At 44.6% G+C, this 15,754-nt stretch overlaps 1 protein-coding gene across 1 annotated transcript in view; it reads left to right on the top strand.

Moving 5' to 3' along the window:
- Positions 1-15,754, top strand: part of LOC121584346 (electrogenic sodium bicarbonate cotransporter 1) — a gene marked incomplete at its 5' end in the record, with an annotated part of 142,825 nt that overhangs the window by 28,599 nt on the left and 98,472 nt on the right. Inside the window, 7 exons of the mRNA XM_045216356.1 lie at positions 6,115-6,272; positions 6,362-6,449; positions 6,892-7,046; positions 7,122-7,235; positions 7,582-7,756; positions 11,995-12,128; positions 12,312-12,586. Of these exons, the coding sequence (XP_045072291.1) occupies positions 6,115-6,272; positions 6,362-6,449; positions 6,892-7,046; positions 7,122-7,235; positions 7,582-7,756; positions 11,995-12,128; positions 12,312-12,586 (1,099 nt within the window). The remainder of the gene's footprint in view (positions 1-6,114; positions 6,273-6,361; positions 6,450-6,891; positions 7,047-7,121; positions 7,236-7,581; positions 7,757-11,994; positions 12,129-12,311; positions 12,587-15,754) is intronic.

Here is a 15,754-nt window from a genome sequence, read left to right as displayed (position 1 = left end):
CACGACGAGTTGAGTTTTTACCAAAAAGTTATATTTTGGTTTCATCTGACCATATGACATTCTCCCCAACTCCTCTTCTGGATCATCCAAATGCACTCTAGCAAACTTCAGACGGGCCTGGACATGTACTGGCTTAAGCAGGGGGAGCCGTCTGGCACTACGTCCCTGGCGGCGTAGTGTGTTACTGATGGTAGGCTTTGTTACTTTGGTCCCAGCTCTCTGCAGGTCATTCACTAGGTCCCCCGTGTGGTTCTGGGATTTTTGCTCACCGTTCTTGTGATCATTTTGACCCCACGGGGTGAGATCTTGCGTGGAGCCCCAGATCGAGGGAGATTATCAGTGATCTTGTATGTCTTCCATTTCCTAATAATTGCTCCCACAGTTGATTTCTTCAAACCAAGCTGCTTACCTATTGCAGATTCAGTCTTCCCAGCCTGGTGCAGGTCTACAATTTTGTTTCTGGTGTCCTTTGACAGCTCTTTGGTCTTGGCCATAGTGGAGTTTGGAGTGTGACTGTTTGAGGTTGTGGACAGGTGTCTTTTATACTGATAACAAGTTCAAACAGGTGCCATTAATACAGGTAACGAGTGGAGGACAGAGGAGCCTCTAAAGAAGAAGTTACATGTCTGTGAGAGCCAGAAATCTTGCTTGTTTGTAGGTGACCAAATACTTATTTTCCACCATAATTTGCAAATAAATTCATTAAAAATCCTACAATGTGATTTTCTGGATTTTTTTCTCTCAATTTGTCTGTCATAGTTGACGTGTACCTATGATGAAAATTACAGGCCTCTCTCATCTTTTTAAGTGGGAGAACTTGCACAATTGGTGGCTGACTAAATACTTTTTTTCCCCACTGTATACAGTGAGGGAAAAAAGGATTTGATCCCCTGCTGATTTTGTACGTTTGCCCACTGACAAAGAAATGATCAGTCTATAATTTTAATGGTAGGTTTATTTGAACAGTGAGAGACAGAATAACAACAAAAAAATCCAGAAAAACGCATGTCAAAAATGTTATAAATTGATTTGCATTTTAATGAGGGAAAGTATTTGACCCCCTCTCAATCAGAAAGATTTCTGGCTCCCATGTGTCTTTTATACAGCTAACGAGCTGAGATTAGGAGCACACTCTTAAAGGGAGTGCTCCTAATCTCAGTTTGTTACCTGTATAAAATACACCTGTCCACAGAAGCAATCAATCAATCAGATTCCAAACTCTCCACCATGGCCAAGACCAAAGAGCTCTCCAAGGATGTCAGGGACAAGATTGTAGACCTACACAAGGCTGGAATGGGCTACAAGACCATCGCCAAGCAGCTTGGTGAGAAGGTGACAACAGTTGTTGTGATTATTCGCAAATGGAAGAAACACAAAATAACTGTCAATCTCCCTCGGCCTGGGGCTCCATGCAAGTTCTCACCACGTGGAGTTGCAATGTTCATGAGAACGGGTGAGGAATCAGCCCAGAACTACACGGGAGGATCTTGTCTGAAAGGACTGAAATCCTGCAGCGCCCGCAAGGTCCCCCTGCTCAAGAAAGCACATATACAGGCCCGTCTGAAGTTTGCCAATGAACATCTGAATGATTCTGAGGGAGAACTGGGTGAAAGTTTTGTGGTCAGATGAGACCAAAATCGAGCTCTTTGGCATCAACTCAACTCGCTGTGTTTGGAGGAGGAGGAATGCTGCCTATGACCCCAAGAACACCATCCCCACCGTCAAATATGAAGGTGGAAACATTATGCTTTGGGGGTGTTTTTCTGCAAAGGGGACAGGACAACTTCACCGCATCAAAGGGACGATGGACGGGGCCATGTACCGTCAAATCTTGGGTGAGAACCTCCTTCCCTCAGCCAGGGCATTGAAAATGGGTCGTGGATGGGTATTCCAGCATGACAATGACCCAAAACACACGGCCAAGGCAACAAAGGCCAAGGCAACAAAGAAGCACATGAATGTCCTGGAGTGGCCTAGCCAATCTCCAGACCTTAATCCCATAGAAAATCAGTGGAGGGAGCTGAAGGTTTGAGTTGCCAAACGTCAGCCTAGAAACCTTAATGACTTGGAGAAGATCTGCAAAGAGGAGTGGGACAAAATCCTTCCTGAGATGTGTGCAAACCTGGTGGCCAACTACAAGAAACGTCTGACCTCTGTAATTGCCAAAAAGGGTTTTGCCACCAAGTACTAAGTCATGTTTTGCAGAGGGGTCAAATACTTATTTCCCCTCATTAAAATGCAAATCAATTTATAACATTTTTGGCATGCGTTTTTCTGGATTTCTTTGTTGTTATTCTGTCTCTCACTGTTCAAATAAACCTACCATTAAAATTATAGACTGATAATGTCTTTGTCAGTGGGCAAACGTACAAAATCAGCAGGGGATCAAATACTTTTTTTCCCTCACTGTACATACACAAGGGATGTAACCCAAACAAAGAGTGAGGTGTAACCTCTACACAATACACAGGACGAGACCCTTAAACCACCAGAGCACAATACACGGTACTCATGAGACCAACGGACAAGGGACATATATACACATACTAATCAGGGGGAATGGGAACCAGGTGTGGTAATAAGACAAGACAGTCCGGGGTTGGTGGTAATGAACCAGATCAGTGACGCCTAGAAGACCGGTGACGTAGACCTCCGGAACTGGTGAACGGAATGAGCAGCAGTACCGGGGGGATCCGTGACATTGACGCTATCCAAGTTGATGAGCGGGAAACAAACAATGCTAGTCAACTTGCACAGCCGGCCCATCGTAACTACCCTAAACTATACCAATTCTAATTTCAAATGTAATAAGAGTTAGCCTATAGACAAGATGAATTGACAATAATCTGATGAGCGACAATGTTAGGCCTATCAGTTGTCAAATTGTACATGAAGAGATGGGCGAATCTTGTAATTGACAGATGCAGGGAAAGGAGCATCGGTTTAACAAATCATCCTTCAGAGTCACATGCAGGTAAAACATTGTGATTTCTATATAGAATCTGAAAGAGCATATTCTGCCGTTTCTATGACACTTACCTTTGTCAAATAACTCTCAAAATTCCCTTTTTACCAAATTGCACTTTTTCCAAGAATAACCGTGCTTTCCATGCATTCAACACATGACCATTCACACAGCAACATTGCTCTGGTTACATCCATGCATTCAACACATGACCATTCACACAGCAACATTGCTCTGGTTACATCCATGCATTCAACACATGACCATTCACACAGCAACATTGCTCTGGTTACATCCATGCATTCAACACATGACCATTCACACAGCAGCATTGCTCTGGTTACATCCATGCATTCAACACATGACCATTCACACAGCAACATTGCTCTGGTTACATCCATGCATTCAACACATGACCATTCACACAGCAGCATTGCTCTGGTTACATCCATGCATTCAACACATGACCATTCACACAGCAACATTGCTCTGGTTACATCCATGCATTCAACACATGACCATTCACACAGAAACATTGCTCTGGCTACTATGCAAAAACTAGTAACATAATAAACGTAAAATTAAAATATGCTATTCTGTCGTCAATGGATGAATGGATGAATGGATGAATGGATGAATGGATGCCAGCAACCAGATAGAAACTGATAATGGTGCATGTGACTTCAGTTACATTTTGGGAAGCCGCCGATGTCCAAACCAAGTAATTGCTCAATGGCTTTCCATATCTGTGGAAAGATGACACCAGGCCAGCGGGTGAGCGACTGTCTGAGACTGTTGTTTTGAGACTCGTTGAGCCTTACATGGGCAAAGGCAGAAATGTGACCATGGGCAACTTCTTCACATTCTTTCCCTGTCAGACAAGTTGATTGCAAAGAAGACTAGCCTGCTAGGAACAGTGAACAAACAAAGGCGGGAGCTGCCCCATTCTGCGCAAAACAACATACCAGTAGAGCTGTACTCCACATCAGTGATGGAGAGTGGTAAAGCAACACTCACGGTGTACAGATGTAAAATAAATAAGAACGTTTCATCCTCAGCACCATGCATCCCACTGGATCTGGCATGTGAGCTTCGTGAGAACCACATGAACGCCAAGAAAGAGGCTACAGCTGCCAAGCAGGCCGCCAAGGCAGCAGGTCCTGCTCTCCCTCTTCCCCAAGCACCACAGCTCCCACTGGGGAAAAATAAGACACAATGTCAAGTGGGCTGGTTTCACAGGAAACAAGGCCCATGAAAACTGTGTGCAGTGCAACTGATTTCTTTGTGGGGCTTGCTCACACAAAGCCCCAAGCTGTGTGCTGACTGTGGACCCCATAAAGAGAAGACTGAAGCTGTGTGCTGACTATGGACACCATAAAGAGAAGACTGAAGCTGTGTGCTGACTGTGGACCCCATAAAGAGAAGACTGAAGCTGTGTGATGACTGTGGACCCCATAAAGAGAAGACTGAAGCTGTGTGCTGACTGTGAACACCATAAAGAGAAGACTGAAGCTGTGTGCTGACTGTGGACCCCATAAAGAGAAGACTGAAGCTGTGTGATGACTGTGGACCCCATAAAGAGAAGACTGAAGCTGTGTGCTGACTGTGGACCCCATAAAGAGAAGACTGAAGCTGTGTGCTGACTGTGGACCCCAAGAATAAAGAGAAGACTGAAGCTGTGTGCTGACTGTGGACCCCATAAAGAGAAGACTGAAGCTGTGTGCTGACTGTGGACCCCATAAAGAGAAGAGTGAAGCTGTGTGCTGACTGTGGACCCCATAAAGAGAAGACTGAAGCTGTGTGCTGACTGTGGACCCCAAGAATAAAGAGAAGACTGAAGCTGTGTGCTGACTGTGGACCCCAAGAATAAAGAGAAGACTGAAGCTGTGTGCTGACTGTGGACCCCATAAAGAGAAGACTGAAGCTGTGTGCTGACTGTGGACCCCATAAAGAGAAGAGTGAAGCTGTGTGCTGACTGTGGACCCCATAAAGAGAAGACTGAAGCTGTGTGATGACTGTGGACCCCATAAAGAGAAGACTGAAGCTGTGTGATGACTGTGGACCCCATAAAGAGAAGACTGAAGCTGTGTGATGACTGTGGACCCCATAAAGAGAAGACTGAAGCTGTGTCCTGACTGTGGACCCCATAAAGAGAAGACTGAAGCTGTGTGCTGACTGTGGACACCATAAAGAGAAGACTGAAGCTGTGTGCTGACTGTGGACACCATAAAGAGAAGACTGAAGCTGTGTGCTGACTGTGGACCCCATAAAGAGAAGACTGAAGCTGTGTGATGACTGTGGACCCCATAAAGAGAAGACTGAAGCTGTGTGATGACTGTGGACCCCATAAAGAGAAGACTGAAGCTGTGTGCTGACTGTGGACCCCATAAAGAGAAGACTGAAGCTGTGTGCTGACTGTGGACACCATAAAGAGAAGACTGAAGCTGTGTGCTGACTGTGGACACCATAAAGAGAAGACTGAAGCTGTGTGCTGACTGTGGACCCCATAAAGAGAAGACTGAATCTGTATGCTGACTGTGGACCCCATAAAGAGAAGACTGAAGCTGTGTGCTGACTGTGGACACCATAAAGAGAAGACTGAAGCTGTGTGCTGACTGTGGACCCCATAAAGAGAAGACTGAAGCTGTATGCTGACTGTGGACCCCATAAAGAGAAGACTGAAGCTGTGTGCTGACTGTGGACACCATAAAGAGAAGACTGAAGCTGTGTGCTGACTGTGGACCCCATAAAGAGAAGACTGAAGCTGTGTGCTGACTGTGGACACCATAAAGAGAAGACTGAAGCTGTGTGCTGACTGTGGACCCAAAGCATAAAGAGAAGATTAAATTGATTCATGTGTAAAGGCATGGGTATAAGGGCTCAATACAGTGTCTGATACAATCAACAAATGACTGTTTTTATATCTTGTCATAAATATATTTCCACAAATATTAGAGAACAGGTTCCATGCTGGGTGGTACATCTTCCCAGGCTTGCTAGGAACAGGAGGGCTGGCTTCTGCTGATCATCCTGGTTTGGTATTTGGCTGGAATGGGATTTAATGATCCGGGGTCCCAGCTAATGTTGAACTCCCTCCCTGGGTTTCTGTTAGCTGGGCTGAAGGTGTCCTCTGTTATTATCTGTTTCAGCTGAAGAACAAGTTCATGAAGAAGCTTCCCCCAGACGCAGAGGCGTCCAACGTTCTCGTTGGAGAGGTGGACTTCCTGGACGCCCCCTTCGTGGCATTTGTCCGTCTACAGCAGGCTGTGATGCTGGGAGCCCTCACCGAAGTCCCCGTCCCCACCAGGTTAATATATAAATATATATTTTTAAATGTAAACTAGAGTTGTTGCGGTTTGACATCATAGTGTAATTTCTCTGGTCTTTCCTCCTCAGATTCCTTTTCATCCTTTTAGGACCCAAAGGAAAAGCCAAGTCCTATCATGAGATAGGAAGAGCTATCGCCACCCTCATGTCAGATGAGGTAAGCAGAGCAAGGTTTCAGAGCAAGGTATCAGCTATGATGTCAGATGAGGTAAGCAGCACAGAGCAAGGTGTCAGCTAAAGACATATCTGAGTCCTTACTGAATACTATGCTGCCTGTATAAGTCAGTCAGATGAATGCTGTACAGGTATATGCAGTCTACTAGTTGAACATTCACATTCAGTCCCTTTCCAAGCCAGCTGAGATGTACTTGTTCACAACTGCTTTGTTTTTCCCAGCTTTTTCTAACTAACTGAGAACTCACTGAGACCCCCTACAGGACAATAACTGCCAGCTCTAACTTCATATTTAATTTAATCAGTAGACAATTTGAACAATATCTTTCTACTTTACAAGAGACAAAACAAACTACGTAAATTTGTCAATAAAAAGCCAAATCAAATCCAAGTGTTGTTGAACTGACCGACTTTGTCTTGTGCAGGTGTTCCATGACATAGCGTACAAGGCGAAGGACAGAGAGGATCTGCTGGCTGGCATCGATGAGTTTCTGGATGAGGTGATCGTTCTACCCCCGGGGGAATGGGACCCGGCCATCAGGATAGAACCGCCCAAGTCTGTACCCTCTGCTGACAAGAGGTTAGCATCTATCTGCTGACATCATATGCTGTTTTATAGTCTCTATACTATAGTCCTCTATATTGTGCTTCTCAGGAAGAACATGTATGCAGGAGGCGACAGCGGCCATATGAACGGAGACACGCCCCATGATGGGGGAGGGGGGGGAGGGGGGCACGCAGTGGGAGACGAGCTCAAGAAGACAGGCAGGTGAGTCAACTAATAAAACACAATAAAACACTGTACTGATGAAGGCCATTGATGAAGGCTGATGAAGGCCATTGATGAAGGCTGAAACATCAAGCTTTTAATAGTTGCTTGAATAAAATAATATATTTTTTAAGGTGAGTGAGCGTTACACCTTATCCTTTTCAAAAAACAGGTAGTTACACCTCGACTCCTGTTTCTTGAGCGCCCAAAAACTTTATTTCTAAAACCAATAAAACTGAACCTCTGATCAACCAATGAAACACTTCAGAACCTCTGGAGTCTCAGGATAGGTAAGTGAGTCAGGACAGGACAGGACAACCAGAATGTTTTCCTTCATAATTTTCAGGTTTTGTGGCGGCCTCCTACTTGACATCAAAAGGAAAGCTCCATTCTTCGCCAGTGATTTCTACGATGCGTTCCACATCCAGGCGCTGTCGGCCATCCTGTTCATCTATCTAGGAACCGTAACTAATGCCATCACCTTCGGAGGGTTGCTAGGAGATGCCACCGACAACATGCAGGTCAGGCTATCTCTTCTGTCTGACAAGCATGTTGAGACCTTCGTTATGAACTGTATTAAAGGTGCACTCTTTGATTTCAGATACCCAGTAAAAATTAATAAAAACTATCAGGATGTAGATCAGGTGTGTTAAACTATCAGGATGTAGATCAGGGGTGTTAAACTATCAGGATGTAGATCAGGGGTGTTAAACTATCAGGATGTAGATCAGGTGTGTTAAACTATCAGGATGTAGATCAGGGGTGTTAAACTATCAGGATGTAGATCAGGGGTGTTAAACTATCAGGATGTAGATCAGGGGTGTTAAACTATCAGGATGTAGATCAGGGGTGTTAAACTATCAGGATGTAGATCAGGGGTGTTAAACTATCAGGATGTAGATCAGGGGTGTTAAACTATCAGGATGTACAGTTGAAGTCAGAAGTTTACATACACTTAGGTTGGAGTCATTAAAACTCGTTTTTCAACCACTCCACAAATGTCTTGTTAACAAACTATAGTTTTGGCAAGTCGTGAGGACATCTACTTTGTGCAGGACACAAGTAATTTTTTCCAAGAATTGTTTACAGACAGATTATTTCACTTATAATTCACTGTATCACAATTCGAGTGGGTCAGAAGTTTACATACACTAAGTTGACTGTGCCTTTACACAGCTTGGAAAATTCCAGAAAAATATATCATGGCTTTAGAAGCTTCTGATAGGCTAATTGACATAATTTGAGTCAATTGGAGGTGTACCTGTGGATGTATTTCAAGGCCTACCTTCAAACTCAGTACCTCTTTGCTTGACATCATTGGAAAATCTAAAGAAATCAGCCAAGACCTCAGAAAAGAAATTGTAGACCTCCACAAGTCTGGTTCATCCTTGGGAGCAATTTCCAAACGCCCGAAGGTACCACGTTCATCTGTACAAACAATAGTACGCAAGTATAAACACCATGGGACCAAGCAGCCGTCATACCGCTCAAGAAGGAGACGCGTTCTGTCTCCTAGAGATGAATGTACTTTGGGGAGAGAAGTGCAAATCAATCCCAGAACAACAGCAAAGGACCTTGTGAAGATGCTGGAGGAAATAGATACAAAAGTATCCATATCCACAGTAAAACGAGTCCTATATCGACATAACCTGAAAGGCCGCTCAGCAAGGAAGAAGCCACTGCTCCAAAACTGCTATAAAAAAGCCAGACTACGGTTTGCAACTGCACATTGGGACAAAGATCATACTTTTCTGAGAAATGTACTCTGGTCTGATGAAACAAAAATAGAACTGTTTGGCCATAATGACCATTGTTATGTTAGGAGGGAAAAGGGGGTGGCTTGCAAGCCGAAGAAAACCATCCCAACCGTGAAGCACGGAGGTGGCAGCATCATGCTGTGGTGGTGCTTTGCTGCAGGAGGGACTGGTACACTTCACAAAATAGATGGCATCATGAGGAAGGAAAATGATGTGGATATATTGAAGCAACGTCTCAAGACATCAGTCAGGAAGTTAAAGCTTGGTCACAAATGAGTCTTCCAAATGGACAATAACCCCAAGCATACTTCCAAAGTTGTGGCATCACAAAGCCCTGACCTGAAAAATGTGTGGGCAGAACTGAAAAGGCGTGTGCAAGCAAGGAGGCCTACAAACCTGACTCAGTTACACCAGCTATGTCAGGAGGAATGGGCCAAAATTCACCCAACTTATTGTGGGAAGCTTGTGGAAGGCTACCCGAAATGTTTGACCCAAGTTAAACAATTTAAAAGCAATGCTACCAAATACTAGTGTATGTAAACTTCTGACCCACTGGGAATATGATGAAAGAAATAAAAGCTGAAATAAATAATGCTCTACTATTATTCTGATATTTCATATTCTTAAAATAAAGTGGTGATCCTAACTGACCTAAGACAGGGAATTTTTACTAGGATTATGTATTTATTTATTTTATTTAACCTTTATTTAACCAGGTAAGCCAGTTGAGAACAAGTTCTCATTTACAACTGCGACCTGGCCAAGATAAAGCAAAGCAGTGCGATAAAAACAACACAGAGTTACATATGGGGTAAAACAAAACATAAAGTAAAAAATACAACAGTAAATATATATACAGTGTGTGCAAATGTAGTAAGTTATGGAGGTAAGGCAATAAATAGGCTATAGTGCAAAATAATTACAATTTAGTATTAACACTGGAGTGATAGATGTGCAGAAGATGATGTGCAAATAGAGATACTGGGTTGCAAATGAGCAAAATAAATAACAATGTAAATAACAATATGGGGATGAGGTAGTTGGGTGGGCTAATTACAGATGGGCTGTGTACAGGTGCAGTGATCGGTAAGCTGCTCTGACAACTGATGCTTAAAGTTAGTGAGGGAGATAAGTGTCTCCAGCTTCAGAGATTTTTGCAGTTCGTTCCAGTCATTTGCAGCAGAGAACTGGAAGGAATGGCGGCCAAAGGAGGTGTTGGCTTTGGGGATGACCAGTGAGATATACCTGCTGGAGCGCATACTACGGGTGGGTGTTGCTATGGTGACCAATGAGCTAAGATAAGGCGGGGATTTGCCTAGCAGTGATTTATAGATGGCCTGGTGCCAGTGGGTTTGGCGACGAATATGTAGTGAGGACCAGCCAACAAGAGCGTACAGGTCACAGTGGTGGGTAGTATATGGGGCTTTGGAGACAAAACGGTTGGCACTGTGATAGACTACATCCAATTTGCTGAGTAGAGTGTTGGAGGCTATTTTGTAAATGACATCGCCGAAGTCAAGGATCGGTAGGATAGTCAGTTTTACGAGGGCATGTTTAGCAGCATGAGTGAAGGAGGCTTTGTTGCGAAAATAGGAAGCCGATTCTAGATTTAACTTTGGATTGGAGATGCTTAATGTGAGTCTGGAAGGAGAGTTTACGGTCTAACCAGACGCCTAGGTATTTGTAGTTGTCCACATATTCTAAGTCAGACCCGCCGAGAGTAGTGATTCTAGTCGGGCGGTCGGGTGCAAGCAGCGTTCGATTGCCATTTAAGAGCAGTTGGAGGCCACAGAAGGAGTGTTGTATGGCATTGAAGCTCGTTTGGAGGTTTGTTAACACAGTGTCCAATGAAGGACCAGATGTATACAAAATGGTGTTGTCTGCATAGAGGTGGATCTGAGAGTCACCAGCAGCAAGAGCGACATCATTGATATACACAGAGAATAGAGTCGGCCCGAGAATTGAACCCTGTGGCACCCCCATAGAGACTGCCATAGGTCCAGACAACAGGCTCTCCGATTTGACACATTGAACTCTATCTGAGAAGTAGTTGGTGAACCAGGCGAGGCAGTCATTTGAGAAACCAAGGCTATTTAGTCTGCCAATAAGAATGCGGTGATTGACAGAGTCAAAAGCCTTGGCCAGGTTGATAAAGACTGCTGCACAGTAAAAAAAATTGTTTAAATGTATTTGGCTAAGGTGTATGTAAACTTCCGACTTCAACTGTAGATCAGGGGTGTTAGAATATCAGGATTTAGATCAGTGGTGAACTTTACTATCAGTGATAATATGTACATCAGTGGGGTTAAACTATCAGGTTGCAGATCAGGGTTGTTAAACTATCAGTCATATTATGTAGATCAGGGTCGTTAAACTATCCGGATGTAGATCAGGGGTGTTAAACTATCAGGATGTAGATCAGGGGTGTTAAAATATTAGGATGTAGATCAGGGGTGTTAAACTATCAGGATGTAGATCAGGGGTGTTAAACTATCAGGATGTAGATCAGGGGTGTTAAAATATTAGGATGTAGATCAGGGGTGTTAAACTATCCGGATGTAGATCAGGGGTGTTAAACTATCGGGACGTAGATCAGGGGTGTTAAACTATCAGGATGTAGATCAGGAGTGTTATACTAACAGGATGTAGATCAGGGGTATCAAACTCTTTTCCCCCAATTGGCAGCATTCAGTTTTCACTGTTGTCCAAAGATCGTTTTCCCCCGAAGACAGGAAATTTACTTTTGTATTTTTACTGAAACCTCCCGCCAGTGCCCCTCCCCTTCCCAGTTGGATGACAGTGAAGTTTCAGAGAGAGAACAGATATTTCCTGTCGGGCAGGAAGCCCCCTCCCCCCTCTCCTCTCCTCTGTAGCCCACCACCATGAGCACGGTTCATCTCCCGGTTGCACTCTTACACTCTGCTTCTGTGTTAGGGTTACACTCTACACTGTGTTCTAATGTATTAAAGATCTGTTCTACTGTGTTCTACTGTGTACTCCAGGGGGTGTTGGAGAGCTTCCTGGGCACGGCGGTATCTGGAGGGATCTTCTGTCTGCTGGCTGGCCAGCCTCTCACCATCCTCAGCAGCACTGGACCTGTCCTGGTCTTCGAAAGGCTCCTCTTCAACTTCAGCAAGTTAGTGTCTTTACTTTACTCCTCTATCATGGAGTTCTAACTAACCATGTGCAATGACTTTGACTACCTGGAGTTCTATCTAACCACGTTGAATTCTGGTCATGGTTACTGTTGTTACAGTAACTAACCATGGCCATTCCCTCTCTCCTCTCTCTGTCCCTCTCTTTCTCCTCTCTCCTCTAGAGACAATGACTTTGACTACCTGGAGTTCCGGCTGTGGATTGGTCTGTGGTCTGCGTTCTTTTGTCTGGTGCTGGTTGCTACTGACGCCAGCTATATGGTTCAGTACTTCACCCGATTCACAGAGGAGGGTTTTTCCTGCCTCATCTCCTTCATCTTCATCTATGATGCCTTCAAGAAGATGCTGAAGCTGGCTGACTACTACCCCATCAACTCTGACTACCAGATCGACTATGTCACCCAGTATGACTGTATGTGTATGGCCCCTACCATCTTAGGTAAGACCTACCTACCAACTTAAGCTTTCATGGCTGGGATACGTTCTTTCCGCCTCTGGCGCACAGCTTCAGAAAAGTCCTCAATGAGGAAGATGTTGGTTCCTCTGAAGTTCTTGGCTCTCTCCAGAACAGCCATCTTGTCCTTAAAACTCAGGAACTTGACCACTATCGGCCTGGGTCTGTCACCTGACCACTATCGGCCTGGGTCTGTCACCTGACCACTATCGGCCTGGGTCTGTCACCTGACCACTATCGGCCTGGGTCTGTCACCTGACCACTATCGGCCTGGGTCTGTCACCTGACCACTATCGGCCTGGGTCTGTCACCTGACCACTATCGGCCTGGGTCTGTCACCTGACCACTATCGGCCTGGGTCTGTCACCTGACCACTATCGGCCTGGGTCTGTCACCTGACCACTATCGGCCTGGGTCTGTCACCTGACCACTATCGGCCTGGGTCTGTCACCTGGGCTGGTTACATGTTTTCCAGACCTGTGGGTTAGGGTTAGGGCTCCAGACCTGTGGGTTAGGGTCAGGGCTCCAGACCTGTGGGTTAGGGTTAGGGCTCCAGACCTGTGGGTTAGGGTCAGGGCTCCAGACCTGTGGGTTAGGGTCAGGGCTCCAGACCTGTGGGTTAGGGTCAGGGCTCCAGACCTGTGGGTTAGGGTCAGGGCTCCAGACCTGTGGGTTAGGGTCAGGGCTCCAGACCTGTGGGTTAGGGTCAGGGCTCCAGACCTGTGGGTTAGGGTCAGGGCTCCAGACCTGTGGGTTAGGGTCAGGGCTCCAGACCTGTGGGTTAGGGTCAGGGCTCCACCTCAATCTTTGTATGATCCAGCTGCAGCTTTTCAGTGATAATTTTTCTCACTTTCTCCTCAGACTCGGCCCAGTTCTCATGTGAAGACTGGTATGCCATCCACAACAATGTTATTCCTCCTGGATTGTCCATCTAGATAGTCTGTTTTCCCAATAATCTGTAATAATGACTCACAGACAGTGCTGATGTCATCTCGCGTGGACTTACAGTTTGTTGTCATCTTGCTGCATTTCTATTTCAGGACATCCAACTCTCCTTGGGAGCAGTGCAAACATATATATTGTATTTTTGGTAGATTTTCTTTTGTATTTTTTCTTAAAACTGCATTGTTGGTTAAGGGCTTGTAAGTAAGCATTTCACTTTAAGGTCTACACCTGTTGTATTCGGCGCATGTGACAAATACAATTTGATTTGATTTGAAACTGTTCTTAAGGCCATATTGTCCATTCATCCACCTCTCCTTGGGAGCAGAGCAAACATTTCTTAATGACCTCACTGGCCAGATCGTCCATTATTTTGGTAGTTGATTCCATCAGTATTTGGACAAAGCTGTTAAAGCTATTTTCCTGTTGTTGTAACAACTGTTTCTAGAACCCTTTTTGTTTGTTTAAAAGATTATTCACCTTTGATAAAGAAACACTATCCTCTCCATTATTCCCGCCTCTGGCTTAGGATGCTATGGTAGCAACATAGGCTAACGCTGGTACTCCACGCAGTCCGTTCCAGACAGGGGAGGTCCCAGGGCAGATTTAAACAAACAGCAGGGCTTTAGACAGCCACAAGCCTGGTACCATCCATGGTCCCAGGGCAGATTTAAACAAACAGCAGGGCTTTAGACAGCCAGAAGCCTGGTACCATCCATGGTCCCAGGGCAGATTTAAACAAACAGCAGGGCTTTAGACAGCCAGAAGCCTGGTACCATCCATGGTCCCAGGGCAGATTTAAACAAACAGCAGGGCTTTAGACAGCCAGAAGCCTGGTACCATCCATGGTCCCAGGGCAGATTGAAACAAACAGCAGGGCTTTAGACAGCCAGAAGCCTGGTACCATCCATGGTCCCAGCCACAAGGGCTAACTGTGTCGCGGGCTGTGTTCAAGCTGTCAATGAAACCTGGCTAGCTTGATAGCTAGTTAGCAGTTAGGCTAGCTGCTACGCCAAGCAGCTCTTCACACTTTTGGTTGGCAGGATCCCTGGACAGATAGTAGCGGTCCCAGCAGCTATGGCTAACTGCGTCGCAGGATCCAAATTCAAAAGGTAGCTAGTAACCAAACTTTTTCAATAGAACACTTTTTCAGAGACATTCAAAACTTTCAAAACAACAAACCGAGCTCTCCCTTGTTCAAAGTGTGTGTGCGTGTGTCATAGTTAAGCTCCTATGCATGGCTGAGCTAGGAGGAGGAGGGGAAGGAGGAGGGGAAATGCAGACCAAGCAGGAAGCAAATGAACCAGTCAGTGTTTCAGAAGACTGATGCATGGTAGATTCTCACTGAAGCAAGCTGAAACATGTCAGCATTCTGCTGCTTTTCAAGGTTGTTGCTATAAACATATACAGATGCAATGTTCTGAAGAAAGGACAACATCAAGGAGACACTTATTGAATATATCTGATAGCTGTTGTTTTGTCCCATTAAGAAGAGGTTAGGGTTATGAGTTGTTTTTTTAAGGAGAATCAGGAGTTAGGACCACAGTCATGAGATCACATTACGTTCCTGAAAGGGCCTTAGCTTGCAGAATGCTTGTGTCCTGGTGTTCACCCTGCTGGTATAACCTTTAGACTATACACATCTCCTCTGGAGGGGAATAGTCACTAATATACTGCATTCAAACTGGTGAAATTGTCACAATACTCTAGTCAAAATGAAATAGTCAAAATGATACTGTAGTGAAACTAGTGAAAGTCAAAATGATACTGTAGTCACTACTATAACAAGTTAAATAGTCAAAAGGATACTGTAGTCTCTAGTGAAACAAGTGAATTTGTCCAAATGATACTGTAGTCTGTAGTGAAACAAGTGAAACAAGTGAAATAGTCAAAACGATGCTGTAGTCTGTAGAGAAACAATTCAAATAGTCAAAATGATGCTGTAGTCTCTAGTGAAACAAGTGAAATAGTCCAAATGATGCTGCAGTCTGTAGTGAAACAAGTGAAATAGTCAAAATGATGCTGTAGTCTCTAGTGAAACAAGTGAAATAGTCAAAATGATGCTGTAGTCGGTAGTGAAACAAGTGAAATAGTCAAAATGATGCTGTAGTCTCTAGTGAAACAAGTGAATTTGTCCAAATGATACTGTAGTCTGTAGTGAAACAAGTGAAATAGTCAAAACGATGCTGTAGTCTGTAGAGAAACAATTCA

Source organism: Coregonus clupeaformis, unplaced genomic scaffold (assembly GCF_020615455.1).
Source record: "Coregonus clupeaformis isolate EN_2021a unplaced genomic scaffold, ASM2061545v1 scaf0691, whole genome shotgun sequence".
In the NCBI taxonomy this organism is placed as follows: Eukaryota; Metazoa; Chordata; class Actinopteri; order Salmoniformes; family Salmonidae; genus Coregonus; species Coregonus clupeaformis.
The sequence above is the reverse complement of the archived record's forward strand: the minus strand, read 5'-3'. Positions and strand labels throughout refer to the sequence as shown.